The sequence below is a fragment of the Anser cygnoides genome, chromosome 14, assembly GCF_040182565.1.
Source record: "Anser cygnoides isolate HZ-2024a breed goose chromosome 14, Taihu_goose_T2T_genome, whole genome shotgun sequence".
NCBI classification, from domain to species: domain Eukaryota; kingdom Metazoa; phylum Chordata; class Aves; order Anseriformes; family Anatidae; genus Anser; species Anser cygnoides.
In genome coordinates this window covers 5,693,455-5,716,381 of record NC_089886.1, presented here as the reverse complement: position 1 = coordinate 5,716,381, position 22,927 = coordinate 5,693,455, and the positions used below count along the sequence as shown (strand labels likewise).

Genomic DNA, 22,927 nt, shown 5'->3' with positions numbered 1-22,927 from the left:
ATAAAGTCACACCATGTATGTTTAATACACTAGCAAAATATTTATTTTATAATGATAAAACAGAAGTGAAGGATTTCTTTTTTGGTGTGCACCAGTAATTGTAGTAAAAGAATAAGGGGATTAATGGACTCTTTATACATTTCAATGACAAAAATTCATAAAGGTTAGCATCAAATTCAACTGTTCTCCATTTACAAGCATAAAACTTACCATAATACCCCCCAAACACATATATAAAGAATTATAGTTTTAAAATCTATAAAAAGTAAAAAATATACAGTCAGAAGATCTAACTCTTATTCAAATCTTTAATATAAAATTGTAAACATTTATTTACACAAAGGAAATGTGTATAACAAAATTTTGAGCACCCTTTTCAATTGAATTGTGGTTTTTGGAAGGCAGTGGATGTTGCACAGTGACACTCTCACCTTTCCTACCCAACCAAAACCGCAGTTTATAAATAAAGCCATGGGCGGCTGGCTAGGTACAGTTCAGGGGAGCTACATTTTATTGCTCTGAAGCTGCAGCAAATGGAAAGCCCAAGTGCATATACAGACAGCTACATGTTAAAGGGCGTAAGGGCAAAGCCCAGCCCTACCCATGCACCTCTTTCACCCAAACCGTGTTCTCATTTCCATTGAACTGTTTCAGTATCGTTACAGTGACACCAGATTTTTAACAGTCTGATCACATTACGTGCACAGGGACCAAAACCAGAAGCAAGGGCTGTTTTCTTCTACCAGGTCAAATGCTGTTTGGATCCAGTTCACATACGAAGGCCAATGGGCATTGTAAGCCAGTTTGCCTACAATCACACTTAATTTTAGTTCAACAGTACCATGAAAAGGCCCTGTCACAAAACTCAACACCTTCCTGAACAAACCCTCTGGTCAAATGGGGCAATATCCACCTTAGCTTCCAGAAACAGTGGAGGAAAAAGTACATCTGCATCTTCCTGGACATTAAGCTGGACTGCCTTTTTGGAAGTAATAACGCAAACAGCAGATGTTCTCTTCCTCTGATTAAGAAATTAAAACTGGATGGATTGTATTTTGACTTATTCAGAACAAAGTCTGTGTGCAAAACCTACTGGAGAATGTAGCAGATTTCACCACACTCTAAACAGGGAAGAAAGAAGAGCTGAATCCTCCTACCCTGTTATTTCTCTCAAGTGTTTGTGGGGGGGGGGTCACGGAAGGGGGAAGGGAGGAGAGGGTGGAAGCAGTGACACTGAAGGATGTCACTTGAAATTATGAGGTCCCAAGCACCCCCAACAGGAAGGGAAGGCACACTGGTGCAAAGTTAACCCTTAAAAAAAATAATACAGCAAACACTTCTTCCCCTGCCATTGCTAATTTACCTATACTCTAATGACACTTACCTTGGACCAGCGTTTGGTTTGACAGCAAACCAAACTCACCAGCTCTTTGCTTTGATTGCCAGTATAAGAAAAGTTAGCATCAGTTATTTGCATCTCAACTACTTATTCTAGAAAATATCTGAAGTGTCAACAACCAAAGTCGCTAGCACTTTTGTCTTCCCATCCAAAGACAATCATAGTTAAAAGTTTTACCAGGGATTAAGCCTGCTTCAGTGAAGTTTTATCCTCTATTCAACGGTGGGATCCACTGATCAATGCACATTGTTCACTGACAGTTCAACATGACACAAGATCAAATCTGTTTAACAGAGCGCAATTCATCCACACTAGATAAGTGTGCTGGACAAACCATGTTCCATGCATATTTGGAAAGGGTTAAAGTATTAGTGTTAAAAAGCAGTTTTTAAAAAGTGCAAATTGTCTGATGAAGAAGCTGCAGATACAGTAAAATATTTTCCTTCCTTGAATTCAATGCTATCCTTCACTTCTCCATCACCCACTCTGGAAAAAAACCCTCTCACACATCTCTGCAGTGCAGAAAACTCCCAAAGAAGCCTGTCCGTCGAAGGAAAATGCTTTTAAAACACAATGCTGGGTTTGGCTAGAAAGTTTAAAGGAGTTCTCAAGGAAAAAAAAAAAGTGGATTTAGAAAGGGAAGAGGTATTTGTGCATTTAAAAAAAAAGCTTTCAACTTTATTTTCATTTTAAAGTAAAGATTAAGGCAAGGTGGTTTGTTGGTGGATAAGGGATTTTTTTTTTTTGGTAGAAAGTAAGGACTTTGGAACACTTCCTGCTCCCATTGTGGTTTTTGTCCTTTCTGAGACTTGACCCCAACATGGATGAGGTCTCCTTGGGCTGAGCTGAGGAACCAGCATCCGCTTCAAGGGATATTAAAGGAATAAACCCACCTGTCTATAGAAGGATTATCAAACTCATAACCCAGTATTAAAAAAAGTATTTAAAGGGGGAGACTTCGATATCGGAGCAACCCTGATACAAGTATTCTCCCAGGCTGCCTGTGCTATTATTGCTGATAAGGACTTCTCACCTCTCAGCCAAATTCTTTTTTCCTCATTTTACCCTGAAGTGACAAAGTCTTGTGCTCATTGTGTCACTGCTAACTTTGGGGAATGAACTGATCTCAAAAGTTAGTTTTACTTTTTACAACAAAGAAAACTAGATGAGCTGTCATGAAGCAAAGCCTTCATTTAAATACAACTACCTTTGGAAATAAGTTATGAAGAAACAGGTGCAAAGTAAATGGCTTTACAATTCATGTTAAAACTACTATAGTTTAAAAGTTCTCCCATAAGAAATTCCCCCTTTAAACACAGCAAGGTATAAGCCAAGAACTGTGCCTCTCTACAACAGAGTGCAAACTGCAGCTTAAAAGACTACAATCTATTAAGAAGACTACCTAGGCTAACTGGCCAGGTTTTAACACTTTCTTTCATCTATCACCAGCATCTAGAAATATTTACTGTGAAATATCACTTGCTTATTGAGAGTACAGGCACATGCTTCAGCGATGGAAAAAAAAACAATTCAAAAACATCCTGCAAGCGTACTCAGGTGCATACAGCCTCTTCTCAAATAAAAAGTCAGACGTTTGATGACAGTACTACAATAGCATGTCAAGCTATGAACAATAATGGTTGCAAGTAATAGCTGCAGGAAATTAAGCCCTAAACACAATTTTTGCAACTACTTGCTTTCTTTCTGCACTATTTCTGTGGAACATTAAATAATTCAAAATTTTAATTTTAGAACACTGCAAGTGAGATTTCTGAAAGGCTGGCTAGGACACGCACAATTTTGTTTGACCTGTTCAGACGTGCGACTCCTTAAAGACACCAGGATAAAGCGCACTGCTCCTGCAGACCTGCTTGGTGCGCCTTTACCGTGTATCAACACTCATTGAGAAGCAGCTCCAGTCCCTTTACCAACCATTTACCTCTAATGCCTGCAACTCTCCTCAATGCCACAGGTTTTTTGGTCCAAGTGTTGTTTTATGTTTCATGAAATAATTAAAAAAAAAAAAGTAGAACCCCCACCCCAGCCCATTTTTAATGAGTTCCCAACAACTCATCCAAATCATTCATCCACTCCTCTGAAGTCCTGTTTTTCAGCAAAGAGTCTATCAGATCTGTGTCACCAGTTAAGTTCTGAAGTCCATTATTGCCCGACTGGCTGCTGTACGCAAAAGGCAGCTCCTGACTGGTTGTCCTCACCGGGTACCCTTGACTACAGTGCATATTACCTCTGCTGGGCATTTGCTGATTTGGATTCTGGTTGAAAGCATTCAGATCCGGAACAGTCTGGTTCATGCCAGGCAAGACTTGCTGTGAGGGTACCTGCTGTTGCGTAGGTGCGTTTGTCCGCTGCTGCGAGCCTAAAGACGATGACAGCATCTGCCCAGAGACGGCAGCGTTCATAGAGGTCATTGGTCTGCTGGTGCTGAGGCTTACCTGAGGCATTCCTTGAGCAAACTGTTGGTTGGCCATCTTTAGATGAGTTTGCTGCATGTGGAAAGAGGAGCTGGCAGTAAACGGTCCCAAGCCACTGTTTCCTTGCGTCTGGTTATTAATATTAGGGATACCTTGGTGTTGCCAAGATGGATTTTGAGCCCCCATAGCACCCGGTACTCTTGCCATCTGTGGCTTTGATAAGGTTGGATTCAGTGCGCCTTTATTGTGCTGTTGAGAAATACTTGAGTTCGCTAAGGTATTCTGCCCGTAGCCAGCAGGAACAGCAGCACCCTGGCCCAAGCTGCCTTGTCTCTGCATCGGTGGCTGTCCATTGGCACTTTGATTTGCATGCTGGGGAACCATCTGTGTCATACCCGACGCCAAGTTGTACAATCCCCCTCGCTGAATGTTTTGCATATTGGTATACTGAGTCACCCCCCGATCCTGCTGGCTGGAGCCCGACTGGAGCGGAGGAACAGAACTGTGTCCAGGTCCCATCTGAATCATGTTCTGGGGCTGAGGAAACATCCGTGGACTGCTGGAGCTGGACTGTCCTAAATTACTGACCCCAGGCATGGCTGAAGATGACCCTGAAACACAAAGAAATATTTTGTACATTAACTACCTCGGTTCAACCAGAGACGATCTAGGTGTGTAGACTCTATAATCAAGAAACAAGGCGTAGCTGCATTTGTATAAAGCAATTTATGCAACCATCACAAAGACGGCAGTACTTTAATTAAGTAAAAAGGGTTGTTAGCACTTCTACCTTGATCTCAAACACAGATATGCCAACGTCCTAAAAAGTCAGAATGCCACTTCTAAGAGTTCAGAATCATGAACTTAAAAATAAAAAATTAGGCTTTAAAGACAAGATTGTGGTTATTTCTTTGTGAACAGAAGTATACGCACATACTTTTAAGCACATGCACAATTTGCTAGCCTGCTAAAAAAATCACTTACTGCACACATGCATTGTCAGTTATTCTGTGCATACACAAGGAGTCTCTTATTCTACAACTGCAGGATTTCCAGTCCTGTGCTTTTATAGTTCCAGAAACGTATTCTCTATAACTTTCAGAACTTTTTTGTTTTGAATTTCCATAGTGAAACATTCATTTTATTAATATGCAATGTTGATAACCAAGAGGATTTGCAAAAATAAGGCTTCTCAGAGTCCTTTCTTCTAAATTCAGTTAAAAAAAAAAAAAGTTTTTCCCTGTAGAAGAAACAGCCCCCTACTTAAAACAAAAAAGAACAGAGAAGCACTGTGAAGTGTAATTCCTATAATACATTCCCTCTCCACACTTCTTAGTCAACCAAGGGAAACTTACCCTAACTAAAACCTTCTCTACTTCTGAATCAAAAAGCTACACGCCTTTTTTTTTTTTTTTTTTTTTTTAAACTATTTTTAAGATAGGTGAGTAACATTGGCTGCACACTGAATTAATAATTAACTTGTGTTATGGGGCAAGAAGGGAGGTCTTACTGGAACAGCAGAGCAAAGAGATAGTACGCATACCAGGATTTAAAATGCAGAAAACAGTTACAATCATTGCAACAATGAAAAAAAATATGTTCATTATAGCAGCACATACTCTACTTCTAACAGATGTACTAATGTACAAAAGTGGCAGGAGAAAAAGTATTTTTGTTCCTGGTATTTCTTCTGCCGCTATTCCAACTACCATGTGTGCTTACCTGTGAACTGTCCAACCTGCTGCTGGTACGGGTTCTGTGGCTGATCCTGATACTGGGGAGGCGGTCGAGTCAGGTGCCGCTGCAGCTGCTGCTCTTGCTGCTGCCGCTGTTTCTCCTAGGAAAGGTTCAGTGCAAGACAATTAGAAAGCAGGTCAAGCTTTTTCCAAGGGTGACTATCTTGGATAAAAATCCGAGATATCATACTTTTACATGAAGCTGGTAATTATAGGGGCTTCTGCAGCCTTAAAGTTCTTTCAGACCTTTGTTCTTAAGGTTCAAGCACTCAGTTTAATCTGATGAGTGCCGAGGCTAGGAACTCAGAGACAAGAGGACAACTCATTAGAGGAGTTATTGCAATGCACGTCTGAAGCCTTTAGACTAACATTCCTGACTCCCAGTTATTTTTTTAACGAGTAATACATTCAGACATTTTCAGCAATATTCTAAAGACACTAACAGTTGCAAAGAGAGGAAAAGCAAGCAAGTATAAAAAATTCACACATACTTTTTTTTTCTAAACTCTTTGCCCCCAGATGAATTTTTTTAATTGCAAAGAGCTAAAATAGAAGTCATAAATTGACATTTATGTAGCATTATGCAGAAAAGTAAAAACGTGTAAATGTTTTCCAGGCCTAGTTTTCAAAACCAAAACCATATACAAACCCAAATTATTATATACCATGGGTTTTCTTCAAAGCTTATGGAAAACTATAGAACTAAGTTTACAAGAGGAACTATGCAAGTTTTGTAACAACTGTTCAAAACCATTTTCTCAACAATTCACTTGTTCATTGTAAGAAACCCTGCTAATGATTCAAAACCATCTTGCCTTTTAAAAAAGTATCCAGCCTGTACCTGTCTAACGATAAATTCGTTAGAAAAATAAAATAAGCAGATTTTCTATTAGGGATATTTTGGGAATAAAGGCAATTTAAAGCCACAGGGGAAAGGGAGAGGGTGTGTGTAAGTACATGCACTAAAAGTACACCTGGAGATCTTAGTATAAACAGCCAACAGGCTGCTTTGACAATATAAAACACAACCAGGGCAGCATTTCTGGCTCATCTTCCACAGGTGACTCCAACCAGACTGAAATTTTGAGAGAATTTGGAAGCGATACAATCCACAACTACCCACTTATCTAAAAGCTCGCACAAGGCACAGGAAGGGACAGAAATTCCCTTCCAAGAGTTCTGGGGCAAAGACACAAGCAATAAAAAAAAAAAAGAGTAGAAACTAGTGCAATGTAGCAGAGGGGCAGATACACATTACTACCATTGTTTTGAAGCGTCTACAACTACGAAGCTGTCGAGACATGCAGAGGAATGAAGAGGGCAGGCTGTTTGACAGAAAGGACCTGCTGCTTGCAGGACCAGTCAAACCTGAAAGATGCTGACCACAGAAGGCAGGGAGAGATGCCACAGCTCTAAGAGAAACCAAGAGCTGCAAAAGCCTGGCTCAGCACAAAAAGAAAGATGCAGAACACCAAACACAAAGAAAGCTTTCGAGTGGCAGGGAAGTTACCTGAAACTACCATTCTCCTGCACAACAGAAATCGACCAATTCAGAAACCTCTCTGCTAAGCTACACCCAGCACCATCCGTATCTGAATAATTAATTATCACAAGAGCACGCTAACAAGATCTAACTTTTGGGCAGCACAGAAATATGTCAAATGCAGCATCCAAACCTTCTCCCCTTCCCTCCATACCAGACGCTGATGATTTCTCTGTTTGTACAGTGCCAGTGCTTGGAACACGCCTGCAGGGGCTTTTCAAAAATGCAGAAAAGCACAGATGACAAGAATAAGGCCCTTTGGGCTGAATCCCAACTGAAAGACTTGCAAAAGGTTTAAAGCTTTGGAAGGTTCACACAAGGAGCCTGTTTTCCTGAGAGAGACTAGAGCAGCTTTCTGCACAGTCTGATGGATAGCACAGTTAAATTCTTTTGGCAGGATAAGATGCAGTTGGATGCAAATGTCTAATTATTTTCCCCAAATAAACAAATGAAAGATGGTTTAAAATTTGAAACATGAACTGTTGTTGCACTCACGGAGAAGAAAGGCAGAACACAACCAGCTTACAGAGCCCCTTGCTCATTGTTTCCATTTTTAAAGCTCTCCAAAACATCAAGGGTATCCCAACCTTTTCTTTTATTATTTTGTTCTGATTTCACTTGCCTTTCTTCTTTCACAAAGAATTATACCATCACTGGTATGATATCTTCTGTTCCTGTAGGTATTATCTCACATTTCAACACTATTAAATTCTACCTTTTTTATTCTTTTTGTTCACAATTGTGCCTTGTAACAGAAAAACCAAGTCATGGCAATCAAATGCTATATTTTGCAGTTAATTTTATATAAAACAAAAGAGCAATTCTATTTATGATACCAAAGCATCTTGTAGTTTCCATCCCGTTTTGTAAGGTGAGAGCATTTCTGCAAGATCTCAAACAAGTCCACCAAAGTCAACGCAAAGACGACTGCTGGCCCCGCTTACCTGCTCAGCCAGAAGATGTTGTCTCTGCTCCATTAGGAACTGCTGCTTCTGTTGCTCCATGAGCAAGTGCTTTTGCTGCTGCTCCCTCTGCTTTTGCTGGTCCATCAGCATTTGGTGCTGTTGCTTCATTACTGCTGCTTGCTGCTGATTGCTGAGATAAGGTGGGTTGCTGTGGTTGCCTGCCATGGTGACGTTGGGAGCTTGGGCACCAACACCAGGGCCCGGGACAGAAACAGGGACACGAGGAACATTAGGAGACGGGTTTTGATCCTGCAGAGTATTTAAAAAAATGATGTGAGTTACAGAAGGAGGTCAGCCTCCAGAATTTAGAAACAGTGTGCAGTCACACAGACGAGGAGACACTTTCATAGCGATGTCCACAAGTTGTATTATTTTTGTGAAGGACAAGGGAAAGAGAATTTATAAATGAAGTCTACACAGAAAGGGGAATTATAACACCTCAGAAAACCAGAAATCGACAGTTATTGCTTACTTTTGCATTTACACTGTTTAATAAAAAATAGAACGGTTTCTTTCATCTTCTCATCTTTATGCAACAGCTTCTTCACCCGTGAAGTTTTTAATGGAAAAAGCAAAGTGTGACACAGTATTCAATTCAGCTAATTAAAGACAGCCAGACACAGAAGTGAGAGTTTGGAGTTACGGCCAGAAGCTCCCCAAGATTCAGGAACAGAGGCTTTAACTTCAGCCTCACGTAGGGCACTTTCCAAATTCCAGCTCAGATGGGTGACCGTGGCTTTGCGTGCTGCTGCTCAGCCGGAGGAACGGCGCCAGTTACAAACAGCACTTCAAATGCATCCACCGGAACTCTGGTTAACGTGGTTGCAGCTTTTCAAACGCTGTTTTGGATTTTCATCACACAAAACATTTATTTATATCCTGCCTCTTCTGTCAACATTTAATTCAGCAAGTTTATGCCTCTCTTCCTAAAGTTGCCTTCTTTTTTTATAAAGCATCAGAGTTTACTATTCACAGGTGAATAAAGATATCACTGATCAAAATGAAGAGTCCTAACATTTTTTTAAGGATCCAACCACCACCATATTACACAGGAAAAAATACTACTATGATAATCTTTTTTTTTTTTTTTAATTAATTTTCCATAAGTCTGCTTTTTTGGTTTTGGAGATAGGAAGTTGGGAAAAACATGATACCACTAAGCAAGTCATATACAGAATGATTATCATTCAAGACCTGATACTGTCCTCCTTACACTAGTGAATCCATTTGAAATTTGACATTTTTTATCGTTTTCAAGCACTGTTCAGTCTCACTTGTAATTATGCAAACAGATATTACTTTCACAGACAGAATTCAGCTAACGGTCCAGGCTGCTGGCTCTCACTTGCTGCAGTTCTGTAAGAAATCACAAGCCAAATAGAGGCAACGCTGCGCTAAGTTGTTCTATATGCAAGCTTTTGAGAAATTCTCCAGAAGCATGCATCAGAATTTCTGTTATTTCAACGCAAGTGGGACAGCATAGATGAAAGGTCGTCTTCAAGTTTTTCAGCAAGAGAGACAACAATCATCTCTACCCTTTCCCTTCTTCTTCCTCCATCAAAAATATCATTAGATCGTTACTTCAGCTAGCTTTTAAAGAGATTAAATTTGTGCCTTATGAAGCATGTATTATTGATCTCACGTTTTTATTTTTACATCAGTGTGGTCTTTACCACAGATTAATCAGATCTTTCTGTCCCACATTTCTCATTTTGCTTTACTGAAGAAGCATGCTACTAGAGTTGGAGCTCCAACAGCTTTTGCAAAAGTAGCTTGAATTCTTGTAACAAAAGCCTGTTTCTCAACAAGTCCTCCAGCAAGCACATTGTTGGGACTCTGTAATGTGTGCCTGCAAGTCCCTTCCCCTCCATCCACTGTAAAAATTTCTACCTGCAGCGTACCTGTAATATCAGCTACATACCGTTATCCTTTTATTGCAAATTTCTTACAGCTCATAAGGCAAAGAACTGCAACCTGGAATTCTCCTTTACAGGAAAGCCTGAAGCACATTGCTTCAAGCAAACAAATATTACCATTATTCTTAAAGACATATTTCTCTCCTATCCCATGCTTCCCCGATTCCCAGAGACTTAACCAATAACAAATTCTCAGATTTGAAAACCCCAAGGAACACCCAAGAAACCAGGAATGCAGACTCCGCCTCCATCTCTCTTCAAAAAAGCAGCAACCGAAGGCGTATCTGTTTATAGTAAGCCAACTCTGACAGAAGTCAGGGACTAAAAAGAAGGTAAAGAAAGCAAGGCTTCTCTCAGAACACAGTTTAACACTGCAGTTTTATGAGTTATTTCAGGCAAAAGTTTACAAAGCATCCATTTATCTTTGTAAGCAGAACCTTCTGTGAAGTGTGACATAATTTGTTGCCCACGAAATATATTAGGCTGGAAACCACACATTAACAACGTGACCTAGAATTGCATATTTAAACTGTCCTGAGTGGAAAATACAGTTCTTGATTCTTGCCTCAGCATACTGTGTGTTATCATTTTCTTCTTTAAAAACATGCGGCAACTGTTTTGAAACACCACCAAATAATCTGTACCCTTACTCTAGGTCTTACCTATTCAACAGCGTCTTGCAAAACCGTAAGTCTGCTGCTAAACGTAAGTAACAAAAATCCGAACATTTACCTGACTGTGCGGTAGCCGGTAGGCAATGTTTCCAGACTTCTGTTTCAACAGAATCATTCCGTTTTGGTCGTCGCTCACGTGAGCCAGCGGTTGCTGCTGGCGCTGCTGTATGTACGCCAACATGGGAGTCTTGTTCTGACCAGGTACCGTAACCCCCTGCTCACATTCTGCTTTGTAATGTGAAAGAGGTTTGGTGTTCCCATAGTCTAGCATCGAGCCTTGACTATTCACGGGGTTCTGGTTCATGCTGTTTTGCTGGTGACCCAGCATGTTCACGTGGTAATTGCCTCCAGCTCTCGGCGAGCTTTTATTTCCCATACTCGGCATCATGAGCTTCTGATTGTTGAAGTCCGGCTGGTACACTGAAGGGCTGGTGGGATTTTCCATGGTATATGGAACAGCCAACGGACTATGAGAAGGCCCAGACTGCTGCCAGGTAGACATCTGATTTGTCTGGTGGACTTGTGAAGCCTGTTGCTGGTTCTGCAACATCTGGTCTCTCTTCTGCTTGGCAGCGATCTGCTGGAGCTGATGAGCGGAGGACATTTCTTTGGCACTTCCTGCACCCTTCCCAGGTAACAACACATTGGGGAGAGGTCTCTGGACATTCTGAGAGTGGTTTGATGCCTGCATCATGGGCTGATTAGGATTTTCGGTCATCGACTGACTAGAAGGCTGAAACATAGCCTGAGAGCTACCAACTGCTGGAGAAGCGGCACTTACAGGCACAGAAGCACCACCAATAAACGCTGAACCTGAAGAAGTAGATCTAACCTGGGGAGACCCCATCTGTTCCTGTTCAAAGGGTGCTGGGGAAAATTCTGTCTTTATGTTAATATCTTGCGGCAAGGGAGTCTGTGCAGCTGAATTTGAAGAATCTGCATCTTTTTTCTCTTCAAAGTCTTCATTGAAGAGATCCTTCATGTCTTCATCGGGCACTGACCTGTTAAGCTCCTCAATAAGCTCCTTCCATTCTTGCTCGTTAAGATTAAGATCAGGCATCAAGTTGTTCTGAGATATAGAACCCCCTGCTCCAGCAATCATACACGGAAGATCATCTACAGGCTCCTGCTTCAGCTCTTTGTTCAAACTCGGAGGAAATGAGTCGTCAGCATCACCACCTCCATTCATTTGCAGGCTGGAATCTGGAAGACACTTCTTGCTAATGCCATCTAGCCCCATCGGATGTTTTCCATTAAGTTGCAAGGTATCTCCGCTGCCAGATTTCTTGTCAAGATGATGGAGTGGAGACACAGGGGGCATTCCATTGGAAGAACCACTTGCTCCACCAAGACCGTCATCACGACGCAATTTCTTGGACACAGAAAATACATCGCCGTAGCCGTTCTGCTGGTCTCCGTTCTGAGGGGAAGAAGCACTATCGAGCTTTCTTTTCACAGTCTCATGGAGCTGCTGAAAAAAAAAAAAAAAACGGAAGGTTTTAGATATGTAGTTTCATGTCTCATAGATTATTTCTTACCTGAGCATTGTCTCGGTCTGACTATGGAAAAAAAATGAATAAAACATTTAAGGTGAAAAAAAAAGTTTAAACCTTTGCTTTGATAAGATTTGTTTTACAAGTCATCATATGAGATGTAAAAATCTGCTAGGGTAAACCTTCAAAAGTAGGTGCTGAATCAAACAGTCTCTTCCTTCAAAGAGGAGAGCTGTCAAATACTGCCAACAACAGAAAGTTGAGAAATGGCATTGAATTGGAACGTATTATAATCTTTCCTGTTCAAAACGCAAAATCATTGCAGAATAGTAAGACTCAAATTTTAGATGAGCATAACAACCTGTATTTATCTGGTCTGTGTACATACTGTGTAATTTCCCTGCAAGACTGCTTGATAGAGCAGTCTCTCATTTAAATATTTAGAAAAAGGGAGGACCTTTTCTCTTGCAATCATAGTTTTTAGAGGACAGATACATATATAAATTTTGTACACAGTCACACTTCTGGCATTAGGCAAGACCAGTTTGTCACTAAGTAACGACTGTTTCACGCTTATGTAAGAAGCAATTAGGAGGAGTTGGGTCGATTCTATAGTAGCAGAGTAAGTTTATTCCTTTCCTCTTTTCTCCTAGAGAATCTGCCCCCTGCTACCCTCTGCACCATGACCACTAGAACAGCAACCAGCTCTACAGCTGCTTGTCTCATAGATGGTGAACACACATATTCTTTTTCTTGCAGTGCCACCTAGAAGCAACCAGGGAGTACAGCAACAGCACCTCAGTTCTACAAGCAGAGCTTGGGACCTTTTGTTCAACTTCTCTTTTCTGGCAGCTTTCTTTCCAATATTCTTCCCAGCGACCCCAAAAACATCTGAGAGCAGAATTCACGCACACATCAAAGATGACTGGCAATTTTTACTTCCCTCAGGTACATCTTGTAAGAAACCTGGGCTCTGCTTGCGCTGGAATCGCTACACCAACACAGACAAACCTGCAGGGCAGAGACATTGCTCAGAGGGAAAGCCTCAGCCTGCAGAGGGAAAGCTCCCGTCGGCTCCCCTGACCTGTAAAAGATGCCTTTGTACATCCCAGCAGGACACATGAGGAGAATCCCCACAAAAAGCCATTCGTCTGAAGTGCGGTTCGCCGAACAATAGTTCTCTCAGATGGCAGAAAAGGAGCTCATTAAACAAACCTCAAGACAAGTACGCTTATTTTCATACGCAGTCTCCATAATGCAGTCCACTAAGCCCTGGGGAAAACTGTCTCATCCAAGAACAAACAGGGGAAACCTCAAAATCCCTGCACTAAAGCAAAAGGTTGTACGTAGAGCCAGCATAAATTATCAGAAGAATTTTACAGCACTTGCCTGGGCAACAACATGCTTTGATTTAAGGATAGGACTGGATCATAGCATTTTAGTTTTATTTATTTATTTATTTAAATAGCCCACAGTTAACTGATTCTGGAAACAAACACTGCTTAATGCTTGCATAGGTAGCGGCAAAACCTCGTTTTTCTAAGAGGAATGGACTGCAGCTTCCAGGAGACCATGACCTTTTGGCTATTTCATGGAAATAGCAGCCAAGTAATGAGATTGGCAGAAGACCTACTTAGAGGAGGTACCCATTTGGAGAGGAGGCTGGGTCTTAAATTCTCTTCATTTCAACATTCAAGTAGAAGACCTAGAACAATTTTTTTCAATTAATGAACGAATAAAGGAAATTTACTTTTTCATAAAAAGGTGAAACAAGCAACAGAAAGCAAGGAAGCTTCAGCTCCATTGCAGCATTTGGCTTTCAGCAAGCTTCCTGTTGTTTACTTTGCACTCCAACTGGGAAAACTGAAGCTCAAGGTGGATGAGTAACTTGCCCAAGGTCATATGAGTCAATCAGAGATTGGGAATGAATCCTCCTTAATTCTAAATCATTAAGGAAAAAACACTCCCTGAAAAATGACATACAAATAATAATTTAGTATTGTACACGGAATGTATTCTTCTTGTAGTTGAAGCGAATTTCTGTATTAACGTGGGACTTACGGCCCTTGGAGCCACTGCTGGAATCGTAACTCATGCAGCCAACTCCAGGCAACTGGGACTGTGGTGGCGTTACAGGTGTGACTGCACACAGCCACGGGCTGCAAAACTCACCTGGGTCTAAACTTATAAGCTGAACTTATTGTAGTCTAGGTAAAGATACAGACCCCTAATATCCATCACAGGCTCTTTCCCTCAGAAAACCTAAGATCTATCATATCTACATGGGTTTCACTGGTCATCATAGTGCTCAGATACCCAATGTGTAATTTCTTGGTGCTAGTTGCTCTAAACGAAGTCCTTTCGCCTCAAACTATATTCCTTTGTCAAAAAAAAAAAAAAATTAAAGAAATATAACTTCAAAGGAATTCAGTAGTGAGGTAAAATTTGGGGGTGACTGCTTTCCAGCCTTGCTTCACCTCATCTCAATGTAAGATTAATTGAAAGATATCCTACCTGTACACAACAACCAGCAGACACGCAGGAAAGAAGAAAATCTGTATCTTTTTTTCTGTACCAGAAAAGACTGAGCCCAATTCGTAACCAGGACATTTAATTTCTGAATTTTAGAAACTATTAAACAGTAAGTCTCCGCTAAGGTTTGTGCTACTGCAGTTACCCTACCAGCAACACAGCCAGCTAACCAGCTGAAATTAACCTTCTAACAGCGCTCCATTTTCCACCTCCATTCTTCCCTCAAGAAAGGATCGTGCTACAAAAGGTTGCAGGAGCCAAAAGTTACAGGCTTCTTCTCCTGTCTCATTAGTAATACATCATGACACCTTCTATGTATTCACGTTTAACTTTCTGAATAGCACAACCTGAAATTCTCACACCAACCATATTCATACAGCTGCTCTGCCAATAATGTAACCTCCTCTTGCGAAATACCTTTCTTGTGCACCACCTCAGCTCTTGATTTCCTAACAGAAGGAGAAATGTTAAATTCAGTTCCTCCCGTTTGTCTGTCTCTGTATAATTAAAGCCATTTTTTGGGGGAAAAAAATAACAGGGAGCATGTGAGATACGAGTCAGACGGCAAGTTATCTACATATCAAGCTGCCCCAACAGAGTTCTCGAGGCAAGAAAAACCTGTTCTCTTCTGCCAAAACTCAAACAAAAAAAAAAAAAAGCACCAACAAAAATAAAATGTGCCTTGCTACTCACTAAGAAAATCCCTTTAGCATTAATTTTCTGTCCGCTACCGTTTTGTAAAGCACGGTGGCCCTCTGGTATGCTGTTCCTGGTTTCCTTAAGAGCATCAACCCACTTTATTTATAACACACAAGCCGATTTCCATTGTCACAAGATCAGACAAACGTATTCCTACTTTCTCGGCCTTATCAACTTCCCAACAACAGATGAACCTCCAACCTCTCTGCACCAAGCCCATTTAACTTTGCCAAAAACTATTACCCCAAAAGCACTTATCCAAAGTATTTAAAGCCATAAAACATCTATTAAAAAAAAAAAAAAAATGAAGAAACGGGCATCAGCCTCTGCCTTCGGCCTAAGACAGGACACAGGCAGTTAAAGCAGCACTGGCCATAGGCTGCCTCTCTTCAGCATCAGCCAGAGCCGCACTTCAGTCACACAGCCACAACAGTCCACAGCAGGGGAACAAATAAATTCACTTGGCAGGGGAACACACGCCAGTCAGGCCCTAACCGTGGCTTCCTCGTGTGCCCAGCACAAACAGATAAAACCCAGGTATCAGCCCTGACAACAAAAGGGGTGCCCAACCCAGGCAGTCTCTGACCCCATAACCCCCGGTACATCCCCGCCCCGCAGGACTAGGCCGCAGGGCCACGATGCCAGGGGTGCCCAAACGACAGGGCTCCTGTCAGAAAACGCACAGCACAGGCTAGGCCACATCAGTAACTGTGATAAGCTGCGCTCGACATCCACCTTAAATCCCCAGTCCCGTTTACCTCAACGATGCTGAGCCAGACGGCAGTCTTACCGCACAGGCACGTCAGCAGGCTTCATAAAAGCTGGCCACACACTAACACTTTTTTTTATTTTTAATACCACACAAACTTTTTTTTTTTACAAGAAAGATTATTCCAGAAATCAAAACACAAGAGTCAAACAACCGATACCTGAAATTACTTTTAGATAATCATCTGAAGCCAACAGCATTTCAATACATTAGAACTTAAGAAGCAGAAAAAATTAGTTCACATTATTCTCTTGCAAACAAGAAATTTCCTACTGCTGAGTTTTGAATTGACTAACCACAATTTAAACCTACTTTTCTAAAAATGCTGAAGACAGTAAATATTTACATATATGTAGTTACAGAAACTGCATGCATTCTGAAAAATACCTAGTAAAAATGATAGAAACAAAACTAAAAATCTAGCTTGTATGCCCTGCCTTTTAGGCTTGATAATGACATTCCTGTTTATTTTTTTGATGCATCTGTTACAGATATTAAATTGTTCTTGCCAGATTCAACAGAGCTTAAAACTTTTCTGTCTTATTTCAAATAAGTTTACGGTTTCAATCTTAGAATCATGTCTACAAGGATTTGTCATGACGTACCAGCAAGAGACACACTGCTGGCCATTTTCACAGAAGAAATGCTGTATTACTCTACAAACTAATAACAGTCTAGTTGCAACATGCCTTCCAGCTAGATACCGGCATTCTCACCTAGAAGGGGAAACCAAATTAGAAGGCATCAGTCTGTGTTCAGTGGAAGTGGTGGCACTGCAGCACAGATAAGCTCCCAAGGACCAGAGCTTACAGCAGGGCCTCTACAGGCACAGCTGGATCCTCCTTTCCTGCCTGGCTGAGGACAGAAGCAACAAGGATGACAACCTCTTAAGCTGGAAGAGCAATGCAAATATCAGGAATTGCAATGTAAGGATATTGAATAGAAAAAAAAAACACTGTGGCCACATGCTGTACTAAAAACTCTCCATTTACTGTGCATCTATACCCAGCTTCCAAAGTCGTGCTCTCCCTGCGAGGAAAGCATTTTATTACCAAATGTGTTCCTGCATTCCAGCGTGTTGTCAGAACCAAACTGCTGGACTAATTTTAATTTTGACTTTTACTTTAATTCCAGAAGTCTTTTGTATTTGGGTGACTGCCTGCTGGAGTGAAGAAGGGCTGTGGATATGCACGGCTATAAATATCCCAGCCTGCATTAGTCACAAGGGGCAGCTTCTGCTACAGGAATTGTTCTGCTGAATCAAAAAAATGCTGTGCCTTCAGCTGCAGTGCCGGATCCTCCACCTCACTTGAACTTCAACAGCAGCAGCAGATCAGTCCCTCCCAGATCCGTACAATTTAGAAAGCATCACTGCATATCTAACCAGCCTGAGAGGGGAAATGTTTCAAACCTACAACAATACCTCACGCAGAATTAAAAGGAGACAGAAAAACCTGTCTGAGTTGTTGGGCAACAAGCTATCAGACTTGTCAGCAAAACCAAACAATGGTGGCAAGACTACACTGTACTGTAGTTACGTATAAATAATGTGGAAATAATTTGCTATTTTTGTGGTAAAACATAATTTCACAATTTAACACCCATATACCACAGCTTACACAAAAACGAGGTCTTCTGAATTGTTAGCATGCTGGCCTGGGCTTCGTTAGTGGAATGCCTGTCAGTACAACCCAGGCAATCTGTTCCCTTTACGATATTACTTCAGGTCCTTCCAACCATGAAACATTTCTTCGCTCTCCTTATACTTAAATTTCTTTCTGTACTTTTTACTTGGTGCCTTTGCTTCAGCTAGCACTTAGCTATTTTCGCTGTACAAATTTCAACGGCCAGTCAAACCATTTCAACTCCCAGTCAAACCCTTCAGGTTTAACACAACGCAACCCCAAGGCAGGCCACCGACTGGACTTCTCTGCCCGTTCCAGATATACCATCTGCAGCAGTCTAGGCAAAGCAAACCATCCACACAACAACTGTGCTCAGGTGGGGAAAACACAGGAAGAATCACTGAGCAGGTCTCCTTCCAAAATGCCACATCATAAAAAGATAATATATATATAAATAAAATATATGGGAAAAAAAAAAAAAGATGGAGATAAAAATCCATCTCTCAATATTCTCTTTACTCCCGTGTCAAGGAAGCGCTTGATGTTCAGCTCAGTGACACGCTGCGTTATAGCCTACCAGAGAAATACAAGGCAACCCTTCTAGTAGGCAGAACTTAAACAGTATTAAAATGAACTTTCTCAAAACAGAAACTGGCAAAGAGGAAAAAACATGCTAGGTGGCAAGTCCTTTCTCCTTCCAACTTCTCTGTTTCTCAAAAATATAAGATTAATACAAGAAATGATGCATTATTCAACTACTAAGCATCTCCTACTTTGAACATCATCTTCAACAACAGAGCATAAAGTAAATTTCAGTACTGAATTGTCCATTGAATTATTGTCTTTTTTTTTTTTAAATAGGGAGCTACCATTTTTCATCTTTTTCCTCAAATGAAGGACAGGCCTACATGGTGCACAAACCATCCAGAAGGATTTCTGTGTTGATGCTATATTCTCTCAATTTCTGTGTACTCACGTTCTAGCACTGCTTAGCGAGAAAACAAAGGATGAAGCCGTCCCTTACTTCTGCTTGTAACCGAGACCCATCTAGTTTCAGGACCTAAACCAGAAAAAACTTAGGGAGGACAAACTTACTTTCTGATTTGGGCCATGTGAAAAACCACACGAGACGTTACAAAGGAAGTGGCGGTGCTCACCGCGCTCCCCGTGACTAGTCTGGGTTTGCCAAGGAGAGCCTCTGGGAGCGCTTGCAACGGGCACACCTGCGGCACTGCAGCTTCAGGTCCTTCTGCTCCAAGCTCTCGGGTGCTAGATCACATACCCTTTACATTTACACAATTTGCCTTCCTTTCAGGGATCAAAATCAATGCTTTGAATACAGAGTACCAGTCTCCAAGAGAAAATTCATATGCAGCTTCATGGAAAACCAGGCCACAAGAGCAGCGATAGCTGATACAACGCACGTTTCACTCATCTAATGGCATTCTTTTGAAATGAATGTGTCCGGGATATTTTAAAACAACATAATTTTGGTGCTAATCCAGAGTTTACTGAATATTTTAAACTGTACCCACGTCCTTCCCATACAGAGTACATCCTTGGTCTTGGTAAAAGCGACAGGTTACAGGCGATCGGTACAGCTGGAGGTAAAGTACCGACTTAGAGATGTACCTTTTACACCAAAGGAACACAACTAGCAGCAGAGGTTTCTTGTTGTTTTTCTTGTTGTTTTGTTTTTCAAAGCTTGAATTACTAAGCAAACCAACTTTATGCCCTAGTAACGAGATGATGAATCAGCAGCTGCAATTAAGCTTACAGTCATGTATCCTAGGAAGGAAACAGCAGGCCAGCACGAGGAAGAGTCATTCATACACTAAAACCCTCTTCTGTTGTGTAAATTGGCCACTGGCAGCAGCTTCCTGAACAAGAAGGGCTTCCCCAGATGTGCAGTGTATTTCAAAACCACACTGCTGTTGAGAGTCCTCATTATAATGGATGCTAATTAGATCAAATCCACATCCAAAGCAATTGAAAAGAAACAACACCAATGAATCAAAGACATCCTCCTCTTAAAGGATCAATACGAAGAAGAAGCACGGTGGCAGTTTAAGCAACAGGATTTGACATGCTAAAGAGCTCCGCAGAGTGTGCAACGAAAATGTGCAACGACGCACCATTAATGGATAGAGCCCCACATGAAAAAGCCTTAGAGCCCAGACAGGAAATAAACAGAAATCCCATCAAGTCTTTCAAAACAAAATATGAGTTTGAGTCATTTGTATTCTGACACGAGCTTACATTCAGCTGAGCCTACTAAACAAGAGCTACCCATGGAGTTTTACAGAATCACTGTCAGGAATGTGTAAGGTTTCCTCTCGTCCTCAAAGGCTCTTCTCTAACAGCCACCTCGAGTGCTCTACCACGAGCGCTGTGTCTTCAGAAAAGTCAGCGCGTCCGAGATTCGCACGTGTGTATTAGGAAGAGTAACAACAACTCGGCTGAGAAACATTTTCAGTTCATGTTGCAAACCAAGCTGTATACATGCTGCCTAGCGCTAGGTACATTAAAGCTGACATCGATGTGCCATGTTTCACTGCTTCACACCGTGTACACTCACACCTGAGAACACAGTAAGCTCTGTAGCAATTCTATTTTAAAAACTACAGCTAAATGAGATCCAAGGCAGCAGAGAATCGTGTCCTCCCCTTCCTCTACTCCGATCAAACACACAGACCGTCTTAAAAATTGGGTTTAACGTATACGTTAACTTGAAACCACATCTGGTTAATCCAGCATCCCCTTTTAAAGGCACCCACAACAGTACCGTATCATTGTCACGAAGGCCACCATTTAGAAATACCTGTTTTGGAGAAAGACAGGTATTATGACAGGCACCCTTTAAGAGGTTATCCTACTAACCTACGTTACTGACACATTAGCGCACAGCGGTACGTCTGAAGGGTTCAGAGTAAGTTAAGCAACAGCTATCTTGATATACAAACGTGGCTGTATGAATAAGTCCTGACAACCAGAAATGCTAGAGAGGCCAGAGAAACATTCAGATTTTGAGCTAAGCCAGTTTTTACTGGGTGGAGTGGGATTCCCATAGTGTTCACACCCACTGCAGCGAGCAGCAAATAAGCGGCTGCCTTCCTACTTCAAGTGGAGCTCTTTCCAAGATGCAGCAAAACTCTTATTTTTTAGTATCTCCTTGGTAATAAGCGCACCCGTATCAAGTACCCTTAACAAGTGACCCGATTAAACCCTGACGGATTACATGAAGGCACAAGCCAACAAAAACACCCCCCAAAGCCTCCGCAGCACCGACGATCCCCTGACAGATTCTGCAGGGACATTTTGGGTGAAACTCCCCGCAGTACAGCTCCCCAGGCTGCGCGGTTCCCTGAAGGAGCACAGCCACCGTCCGTAGGAACCGGTGAGCGACCCCTTAACCCCCTCCGCCCCCGGCAGCAGCTTTCAGCACCCTTCCAGCAGCCAGGGGAAGGGAATCAAGAGGGGCCGCAGCCACCAGGAGCTCCCGGAGGGGGGCTCGCTGCCAGCCGGTCCCCCCCCTCCCGGTCCCTCCCGGTCCCCCCCCCCCCCGGTCCCCCCAGCCCCCTTACCGCGATCAGCGTGCTGCTGCGGCCGTGCTGCTCGCCGCTCGCCGCCTCGGCGTCCAGCCCGTTGGCCCCGCTCCTGTCGGCGCTGCCCCCCGCGGCGGTCGGCGGCGGCGGCGGGGGGGGAGCGGGCGGCGGCGGGGCCGGGGGCGGCTGCCGGTGCTTGCCGGCCCGCTTGGCCTTGGCCTGCAGGCAGCGCTGGTGCAGGGCGAAGGTCTGCTGGCGCTCCAGCTCCAGGCGCTCCGGGGACACGGCCTGGTAGCGGGACTCGCAGGCGCTGTGGTGCCGCCGGCAGAGCTCGATGCGGCGCCGGAGCCGCTCCATCACCGCGCTGTGCCGCGGCACCACGAACTCCGCCATGGGGCAGGGCGGCAGCACCATGGGCCGGGAAGGGGAGGAGAGCGGCCGCCGGTCAGCGGCTCCGCGAAACGGCCCTCGCCATAGCGGGGCTGCCCCTCGCCGCCCTTCCTCCCCCTCCTCCCCTTCCTCCTCCTCCTCCTCTCTCCTCCTCCCCCCTCCCCCCCCTCCTCGGCCCGGCGCCCCTACGGCTCCCCCCGCCCCACTTCCTCCTTCTGCCCCGCGGCCGGCGCCGCTCCGCTCAGCTCCCCTCTCCCTCAAGCCCTGCGCCCCGCTGTGCCCCCGGCCGGAGCCCGCTCGGCTCCCTCCCGCCCCGGCGCGGCTCGGCTCAGGCGCTGCCCGGCGGGCGCCGCTCTCAGGCGCGGGCGGGCGCCGAGCCCCGAGCCCCCATTGTTAGCCGCGCCGCCGCCATCTTGAAATTGTTTTTCCCCTCCAGAGCCGAGCGGAGGAGCAGGAGGCGGGGCTTCCTGGGTGGCGGGTGACGTCACGCCGCGCGGCGCGGCGAGGGGGTGACGGACGGCGCTGCCGCCCAATGGGAAAGGGGGGGAGAGGGGAGGAAAGGGGCGGGGCGAGAGCGGCCGGCAGGAGGCGGCCTGCGGAGGGTTTAAAAGGCAGGGGCGGGGAGGAGCTGGATAAAGGGGCGGGGCCTGCGGGTGATTGGCAGCTGGGCCAGGCTCTGATGTGCCCGCCCCGCGGGGCCGGGGAGCGGCTCCTGGAGGGGCCCCTGAGGTGAGGGCTCGGGGCGAGCTCCCCGGCCCCTGGGTCGAGCAGGGGAATTAATTAGACAACAGAAGGCAAACTCGAGTTAATTTATTTATTTACATCCTCTTCGTGCGTAAGCGCGCAGCGCAGCCACAAGTAGCGGGGAAAGGCTCAGTGAGGCCACGAATAAATAACGCTGGGAAAGGTGCAGCCCTGACAGAAGGCGCAGGGCCTGGGGGGATGAAAGGCTGAGAGCAGGGTGCAAGGGAGAGCCCGGCCCCCGGGCACTGCTCTTATGGGACAGGCAGAGGAAGAGGCCGAGGATCAGCTCTGGCAGCCCTCAGCACTTCCCCCCATCCCTACCTGCTACCAGAAGTCAGCCTTGGATCAGACAACCTCGGTACATTTTAATAGTCCCCGATGAATTATCGTGAATTAATTACAGTTTCCATGCAGTTAACACTTCTACAGCAGGTTACCTGCAGCCTGATCAACTGCTTTCTGAGC

At 43.7% G+C, this 22,927-nt stretch overlaps 1 protein-coding gene across 3 annotated transcripts; it reads right to left on the bottom strand.

The window, feature by feature from the left end:
- Window positions 1–16: 16 nt before the first annotated feature.
- Window positions 17–22,111, bottom strand: MAML1 (mastermind like transcriptional coactivator 1). Of its 3 annotated transcripts, none has more exons than XM_048057310.2 (5): window positions 21,368–22,111; window positions 10,724–12,136; window positions 8,055–8,324; window positions 5,554–5,668; window positions 17–4,442 (listed from the first exon to the last, which is right to left on the bottom strand). In XM_048057310.2, the coding sequence occupies exons 1-5, from the start codon at window positions 21,740–21,742 to the stop codon at window positions 3,451–3,453; spliced, it is 3,165 nt and encodes a 1,054-aa protein (XP_047913267.2). In that variant the 5' UTR covers window positions 21,743–22,111; the 3' UTR covers window positions 17–3,450. The 3 variants fall into 3 exon arrangements, with proteins under 3 accessions (XP_047913267.2, XP_047913268.2, XP_013031405.3); XM_048057311.2 differs by having other exon boundaries at window positions 10,724–12,133; window positions 21,368–21,871; XM_013175951.3 differs by lacking the exon at window positions 21,368–22,111 and adding an exon at window positions 13,243–13,993.
- Between the last annotated feature and the right edge of the window lie 816 nt (window positions 22,112–22,927).

What these genes read in the sequence shown, in the direction of transcription:
- MAML1 (XM_048057310.2), bottom strand. Translation starts at nt 21,742, where the DNA reads ATGGTGCTGCCGCCCTGCCCCATGGCGGAGTTCGTGGTGCCGCGGCAC. An exon ending in ACCGGCTACCGCACAGTCAG is followed by an intron (nt 8,325 to 10,723) that starts GTAAATGTTCGG and finishes AATACTCTGCAG; the next exon opens with GATCAAAACCCGTCTCCTAA. An exon ending in GCAGGTTGGACAGTTCACAG is followed by an intron (nt 4,443 to 5,553) that starts GTAAGCACACAT and finishes TTTGTGTTTCAG; the next exon opens with GGTCATCTTCAGCCATGCCT.